The 8,661-nt window shown below is 42.8% G+C and overlaps 1 protein-coding gene across 1 annotated transcript in view; it reads right to left on the reverse strand.

The window, feature by feature from the left end:
• The window catches only part of LOC143975838 (transmembrane channel-like protein 2-A), a 152,826-nt gene extending 144,386 nt beyond the window's left edge, over positions 1-8,440 (reverse strand). Inside the window, exons 1-2 of the mRNA XM_077478402.1 lie at positions 8,119-8,440; positions 1,727-1,738 (exon numbers count right to left, since the gene is read on the reverse strand). Coding sequence (XP_077334528.1) covers positions 1,727-1,738; positions 8,119-8,231 — 125 coding nt within the window. The 5' untranslated portion in view covers positions 8,232-8,440. The remainder of the gene's footprint in view (positions 1-1,726; positions 1,739-8,118) is intronic.
• Positions 8,441-8,661: the final 221 nt, after the last annotated feature.

Consider the following 8,661-nt stretch of genomic DNA (forward strand, 5'->3'; position numbering starts at 1 on the left):
CACAAAAGTTCACACATACTGAAATACGAGCCAGAAGCGCTCGGTCTTGTAAAACTAGCGTTCATAATGGAGATATCACGTGACTATTGAACTTCCTTTTTATCAGCTCGCTGTACATCTTGTACGGCATCACGTTCCCGCGTTCGTAATTGTTGGCCAACATTTGTGTGACCGTGTGTATGCAAGACAAGTTAGAGCCAACAACCTTCGAACAAAAATCCATGGTTTTGTTGTTGGAAAGTCCGATCGTTTGTATAGTGGGGGACAGATGCAGCATCTCATCTATGCTCTATCCACCTAGGTAAGTAAGATATAAAAAAAAAAACTGCAGACAGGAAACAGGAAACTTTATTCAGCGAAAGACATAGAACATACTATAGATGCAGCTACAAACTTACATTCTCCAGCCAGTAGATGGCAGTGTTTATATCTCTACTAAATACTGATGTACAGTAGTTGTTGCACAAAATACAATTCTGCATACCAACACCTCCACTCAACAAATACTCCTTAACCGGTTCCCGACCAGCGCACGACGATGTACGTCGGCAGAATGGCACGGGAAGGCATATTGGCGACAGTTACGTCCAATCTTCAATGCCGCCCTGCCATTGTGAGCACGCCGCCAGCGGTCGGGACCACCGTGAGTCCAGTCGTGGGTCCCGCGGACTCGATCGCCGCGGGCATACCTGCGATCGTCTCACGGGACGGTGAATGGAGAAGTGCCGTTGTTAACAGCATTTCTCCATTCTGCCTAGCAACTAGTGACGCTGATCTCTGCTCCATGTGATTGGAGCAGAGATCAGTGTTCACTAAATGAAAGCCCAACCCCCCATAGTTAGTAACACACCCCTAGGAACACTTAACCCCTACACTGCCACCCACTGGTTAACCCCTTCACTGCCAGTGTCATTTACACAGGAATTACTGCATTTATATAGCAGTGATTGCTGTATAACTGACAATGGTCCCAAAAATGGGTCAAAAATTTCCAATGTGTCCGCCATAATGTCGCAGTCACAATAAAAAAATCGCTGATCGTCAGCATTACTAGTAAAAAAAAATAAAAAAAATTATTAATAAAAATGCCATAAAACTATCCCTATTTTGTAAACACTATAACTTTTGCGCAAACCAATCAATAATCGCTTTTTGCTATTTTTTTACCAAAAATATGTAGTAGAATACGTATCGGCCTAAACTGAGGGAAAAAAATGTTTTTTTATATATTTTTGGGGGATATTTATTATAACAAAATGTAAAAAATAATGCGTTTTTTTTCAAAATTGTCGCTCTATTTTTGTTTATAGCGCAAAAAATAAAAACCGTAGAGGTGATCAAATACCACCAAAAGAAAGCTCTATTTGTGGGGAAAAAAGGATGTCAATTTTGTTTGGGAGCCATGTCGCACGACCGCGCAATTGTCAGTTAAATCGACGCAGTGCGGAATCGCAAAAAGTGGTCTGGTCTTTGACCAGCAAAATGGTCCAGTCTGTAAGTGGTTAAATTAGTCCCATTTTGCATCTTAGTTCTATAAATCTGTTTCTTTTAAGCTGTTTTGTCAAATTCTCTGATCCACTTTTGTTTCTCATTGGTTTGAATTTGCATTTTATTCCATGAATCTGGCTCTGGTTTATTGCTACAAGAGCAACATAGGACAGATGTTTAGCTGGGTTTACTATAGTTGTCTTTAACTGGGCTCTCAGCTTTTCTTTGGGTCCATAACCTGTTAGAAGATCTGTATATAGCCCTACATAACAGACAGCGTACAGTCCACATGGGCTTTGCTGCTTAACTGCAGACAGGAAACAGGATACTTTATCCAGGGAAAGACATTGAGCATAGCATAGCTGCAGCTACAAACTTATAAACGCTGCCATCTACTGGCTGAAAAATATAGCTCTACTAAATACTGATGTACAGTAGTTGAGAAAGAAGGAGGATAGCTGCTAGGAGGTGGTTATGCTGGAAGCAATTGAGATGAAATCTGAAGTTGAAGTTTAATGTAGAACTATAGGCAAAAATACAATTTCCACTTTGGATAGACTAAGACCCCTTTCACACTGGAGGCGTCTTTCAGGTGCTTTAGTGCTAAAAATAGCATCTGTAAAGCGAGAAGAAAAAAAATAATATTAAATGGACTTTATACGGCACATGAGTACTCTATCTAAAAAATAGTAGAAATATTTTATTAGAAATAAAATATTTCTACTATTTTTTAGATAGAGTACTCATGTGCCGTATAAAATCCATTTAATATTCGTTTTTTTCTTCTCGCAATCTATATCGGGATGTTGGCACATTAATATTGATGTGTTCGCGATACATACAGTCTTTTTATACACTTCTTAATTCTCATAGCATCTGTAAAGCACCTATCTGCAGTCCTAGTGTGAAATCCCGGGTGCTTTCACACTGGGGTGCTGCGCTGGCAGGACGTCAAAAAAAGTCCTGCAAGCAGCTTCTTTGAGGCACTTTAGGAGTGGTGTTTACACCGCTCCTAAAGTGCCCCTGCCATTGAAATCAATGTGCAGCACCACCGAAGTGCCCGCAAAGCACCACTGCGGCAGCGATTTGCGGGCATTTTAACCCTTTATTCGGCTGCTAGCAGGGGTTAAAATCTCCCCCCAAGCCGTAAAGCTCCTCTAAAACTATGGTAAAGCGCCGCTAGAACTAGCAACACTTTAGCGCCGATGCCCCCACACTGTCAGCATGAAAGTGCTCTAAGGGAAGGTTACAGCCCCTGTCAGATCTTTTTTCGACATCTGTGTCCCCTTGCGCAGATTTCCCTTCACTTCCTGTTCCATAACCAAACAGAAAGTGACATGAAATCCCTGCAAATTAGGGGAATTCCATGGGAACCCCAAGGTCAGTAGAACTAGTGCCCATATTGGAAGATTTCTCTGCTGTTACCAGGGCTGGACTGACAACACTCAGGGTCCCCAGACCAAATATAGTAAGGGCCCCCCTTCATGCCCTGCCCATGACCTACACTGGCCCTGCCCATGACTCGTCCCTATATAATGCACAAAGTACAACTTTTTTATGCGACCTGGAGGTGGCTATCTCTCTAACAGTGCACATTAGACAGTCTTTTACAGTAGAAAGAGTCCCCTCCAGGCCCCATTAGAGTCTACAACAGAGTCTAATGGGACCTAGCGGGAGGTCCCTTTCTAACAGTGTCCATTAGAGAGTCTCTTTTATGCCACGTACACACAACTGGACTTTTTGACAGCAAAGGAACGAGTCCGTCAGACAATTCGATTGTGTGTGGGCTCCATCGGACCTTTGCTTGCCAAAAATCCGTCAGACTTTAGAAATAGAACATGTTTTAAATGTTTCCACCGGAACTCCGCCGGACTGAGAAATCCATTTGTCTGTATGCTAGTCCGACGGATAAAAACCGACGCTAGGGCAGCTATTGGCTACTGGCTATGAACTTCCTTATTCTAGTCCAGTCGTACGTCATCACTTTCGAATCTGTCGGACTTTGGTGTGATTGTGTGTGGCCAAGTCCGTTCATTCAGAAAGTCAGTCGGAACTCCCTTGAAAGTCCTTCGGAAAGACCGTCGGACCTAGTCCCTTGAAAAGTCCGGTCGTGTATACGCAGCATTAGAGAGAGACCCTCCTCCAGGACCCCTTAGAGACTACAAAGGAGACCTGGAGGGGGTGTCTCTCTAACAGTGACCCTTTCCGGGTCCATTATAGAGTTTGTTCCCCTCCACATCCCATTAGAGACTACAAAGGATTATAATGGGACCCGGAGGGGAGCCTCTTTCTAACAGAATGTACAGTAAACACCTTCACTCTGGTCCTCATGGACCCCTCCTTGTGCCATGACTCTCCCCCCTGCCCCAATCTCTACAAAGTAGAAATTACATTGCCAAGACGAGGGAGAGACTTGGAGGGAGGCAGCAGCCTTTGCCCTATCTGGGGCGGTAGAACTTGAAGGTTTGCAGCAGTCCCAGTGCGTGGAGGCATGCAGCGCAACACGTAATGATGTTGCATGCATGTACGGGTCCTCTCTGTGTCCATTTAAAAGTCTATGTTAGAAAGTGCCCCCACCAGTGTCCATCAGTGCAGCCTGATCAGTGCCCATCAATGCATCCTCATCAGTGCCCATTAATGTGACCTCACCAGTGCCCACCAATGCAGCCTCACCAGTGCCCAGTAGCACAGCCTCATCAGTGCCCATCATACCAGCCTCACCAGTCCCATCAATGCAGCCTCATCAGTGTATGGGGATTAGAGAGAGGAGAGCAGCCAGATCACACAGATCGGGGCTCTCCCACTGTGACACAGCATGGATTTGAATTAATTACCAGGTGGTCGCTGTCAAACAAAGTCGCGCCTCCTGGATTGGCTCATTTGATAGATTTGATCGCTCAGGCAAGCTTAATGAACTCAGCTCTTTGATTGGATGTAGAAAAGACAAGACTGCAGATAAATAGGTACAACTTAAGTAGGAGGAGTTAAGTCATTATCAATGGACACAGGAGTGATCAGTACCATTCACTCACTTTGCCCATTCAAAAAATATATCATTTAGCAGTCCCTTCCTCTGATCTCCATCCTGACACATGACCTGTACCCATGGCAGCTGGTGGGAGAGCAAAGCTGGCAGCACTGTGGGAATGTGTTGGGGGGGCTGGCACAGTGATGGGGGGCACTAGGCCCCTCCGTCTTGCCGCACCAATTTCCCCTGCTGTTCGGGCCCCCTACATGAATACCGATGGTCTTCTCTATCAGTGGCCCTGGAGTTACGTTCTTCCTCTGTGGTTGTCCCAAAAGCTTCCTGTCAGAAAAGAGTAAGGCTTGCACATCACTCAAATCATCCTCCTGCGGCAAGTTGGCAATGATATTCTCAAAAATCCTCCAGGCTCCTCAGTTTGTGGGGCTATAGTTGGATTGGGATTATCAGAGAAGGAGGGGGACAGTGCATTAATAATGTATTAATAATGCTAGCAGACAACTGCTCTGTACCTGGGAGAATGTAGGTTGTGGAGGTTTTCTTAGCCATTCAACTGTCTATTGCATTTGCTGTGAATAAATTATTTTGTCATGTTAGAAATAAAATGGCAGCATGCCCTACCTCCAATTTGTGTACCTCTGCTATGTCCTTTTTTTAACTCTAGGGAAATATTAAATTAAATAAAATGACCCCAATAAATCACTGCAATCCACAGTATAGCACATCACAGCAGTGCGTAGCACTGTATTTCTCCCTATTATTAGCTCTCTGCAACCTATCTGACCAGGAAGAAAGATTATGTTGTGCATAATAGGTATGTGTGCCAATTTTTATCCATAAAATCTGAGTTTTACTGTACAACCAAACTGTGAGATCTGCCTTGAACCCAACATGGCTCCAAACCCAAACCTCTTTCCTAATAATAATTAGTGATGAGCCAAACATACCTGTATCTGGGTTCAGTTCAAGCAAGGTTTGGCTAACATGGTTAAAGTTTTGTGGCCGAATCCACACCCCGATAAAATCAATAGGAGCTTATTTTAAAAAATTGCCAATTTTCTAGGCTAATAGGGAAGGGATTGTCAAACAAACGGCATGGGGTGCTGGGTGCTACCATGAGGAACATTTACCAAAGCAAAAAACTATTTTCACAAGCTTAGTTTGAGTGGTTACAGCAATTTTACTAATGCTTAAAGTGAACCATTAAAAATTACAAAAACACTTTAAATAACATGCCTTGGATTTGCCTTGACCCTGTCTGTAAAGTAGTGTACATGTGCAATATATACAACCTACTAGAGTAAAATTGAGATTTATAAAGAAAAACGTGTGCTTAAATTGCCAGTAAAATTACAGTTCTCAATTGGTTTGTTCTGCTATTTACTTCATCTATACCAGACCTTTATCCTATATGAGGGTCTGGTATAATGTTACTGAGGGACTCCCATACAAAAAAACAGCACAGGGTTCCCCTCCTAATTCATATCCGCCTTTCAGGTCTTGTATAGATTTTAATGGGGACCATTAAAATAGTATGAATTTTAAGGAGGAACTCCACACAAAAAAACAAGAAAAAAAGACTCGAATAAGCGCCTGGTTTTGGGGTGGCCCTCACACCTTTTTTTCTTACATTTTGCAGTCATGTTCAAGTGTTCATGTCAGCAGGTTGAGTTCTTTGCTTCCCTAGATGGGAGGGTGAGTGTTAATATGTTCCCTGGTTCTTTCTTTGCAGGCTTTCTTGAGTCAGACCCACTTCTCCTGTACTGTATAAAAATGGGACAGGGGTCCAATTCAGAGGGCGATGACTAAGTAGGTGTGCAGGTTGCTTGATATGCCATGGTTACCGTGGTTCATCCACGCAGCCTTCTGCTGAAACTTGAGCACCTATATATAAAGAGCCTCTACAGAGTATGGGACCACTGAGAAGCTACAAAACGCCCAAAGACACCAATGCTTGAATTCTGCCATAATGGACTCTATCCTGTGCAGGTATGCCTGAGTTATGGACTATAAATGTTAGAAAAAGACTAATGTTAGCTGGAATGATCAAGGTTTTCAGTAAAACGTTTTAAACTCTGTCCCTGTCTAGTCCAAAGTGACTCAAGGGGTGTAATGCAAATACACATGTGTACGTGTGACAGGTGGCATAGCCTCTTGCAGGAGGAGTTGTCGGCACTTTCTCTGTGAGTGGTCTGTCTGCTATGGCAGTGGAAGCAGAGCAGCACCACAGAGGTCCTCAGTCTGGGCACAGGTATGGAAGAGGAAGCGTTAAGTGTAGTGAAAACATGGAGTCTGCTCTAGGTGCATGGCAGGACCCGATTACATTAATGGAAATGAGGTAGCGGAGTTATGCTGGACAGGGGTAGAATGTGTAGGTGGGGTGCGTGCAGCGCAGTGCAGCGGAATAACACTCTCAGTCCCAGTTCAGTGAAAAAACTTATATTGAAATAATGAAGAAACACTTCACAAATAACCCCATGGGAAGGCCGCCTAAATGGAAACATGCACAATTCCAACAGCATGTAAGGAGTCAACTGTAGTCAACTGTCAGTGTTTGTAGAGAGGGCAAGAATGCTTCCTGACCGTCTTGTGCCCAATAGGGAGGTGTCCATAGAGGTTGGGGGCCCTAAGCTCCCCCCCCCCCCTTGTCAGGAACCTTTCACTGCTGCTAGTCCACCAACTTACAAATGCACATCAAACCTGGGAGCCAAGGCCTTAAAAAAGCTCTGCCAGACTCAAGATGTTTGCTAGAGTCACATGTGGTGGCAGCAACCAATTGGATGCTTCCCCAGTGACCCAGGAAACCATAGAGGAACTGTGTTCCTCTTGACTTCCTCTCCAACTGCAGAGATCACCACCTACAGTGGAGAGAGTAGACCTGCATAAACTTGCATTGGCTCTGTATGTCCCTCCTAAATGCAACAGTGACCATGGTGGTATATATTAACATCAAGAGAGTTAACTAAAGTTCAAGTTTGCCACAAAAGTAAAGGTACTCCATGTTTAGGACAAGTGACCCTCTTCTAGATGCCTAGTGTAGCCCAGAAACAACCCACCCCAGGATAGGCCTCCTATGTGACCCACATTTAGTGCCCAATGACAAGGGAAATATGGAGAATGTGACAATCACCCACCAACCTACCCTTACAAATGTACAAAGAGCCACATCACGGATTACTAAAATAGAGTGCTAGTTGACTGTGACATGCAGTAGTGATGATACCTGTTATCATTATTGCTGATGGTAGTGGCTTCTCTTCCTATAATAGACATGGGACTACAATATCATTTTTACAATATTTATTTAGCTCCTTTATTGTCATGTTAGCAGGCTGCAGTGTGCGTCTATGACCAATTTGTGTTGCTGCTGGAGTGACATCAGTGACCCGATTATGCTTTCTTGCAGAGGTATAAAAATGACAAAAATTACTGAAGAGAATTACAAATCTTTTGGCAGGTTAAACCTTTGCTCTCTATATATTTCAGTTGTGTACTTAGCTGTTTGTCTGAATTTCATCCCTAAATGGAATGTATAGTGGTTTTGTATTTACAGAAATAAATAACCCATGGTTCAGTCTATACACAGAACTGAATTCATACAATGAGCAACTATAAATTATTTATAGGTTATAAATAAATTTCCATACCTGCTATCTTTCCTATTCTTTTTGTGATCATCTTTTTTATTATTTTTGTTAGTCCTTTTAGCGTTGCCGTCATTTTTTTTATTGCTTACTTTCTCATTCTTATTCTCAGTCATGTTTTTTACTACATATGACTTTCTTTTGTTAGTTTGCTTTTCTTCAGATTCTGTTTCTGTTTCAGTCTCCTGTTCTTCCACTTTCCTCCTCCTTGTAGACTTTCTTACAATTCGTTTTCTTTTTGGCAATTCAAATTCTTCATCATGTTCACTGTCACTGGAGTCTTCTTGAATGTTAGATTTTTTCTTGGTATATTTTAATTGTGTTTTGTCTAATGAATATGTTGATTCAATATCTATATAAAAGATTGAAGATATTAAACATTGATTGACTAGTTAACTGAAGTCGAATATATAGTCTGCAAAGACAAATGAATAAATTCCCCCTAATAAATTAATTCTATGCATGAAGGCAAAAAGCCTAATGCAAACACCCCCTTATACTTACCTGAGCCCAATCTCGATCCAGCGATGTGCAGGAGAGCCGAGG

This window comes from Lithobates pipiens, unplaced genomic scaffold, assembly GCF_037356315.1.
Source record: "Lithobates pipiens isolate NorthernLeopardFrog02 unplaced genomic scaffold, aLitPip1_a1.2 Scaffold_13, whole genome shotgun sequence".
Lineage (NCBI taxonomy): Eukaryota > Metazoa > Chordata > Amphibia > Anura > Ranidae > Lithobates > Lithobates pipiens.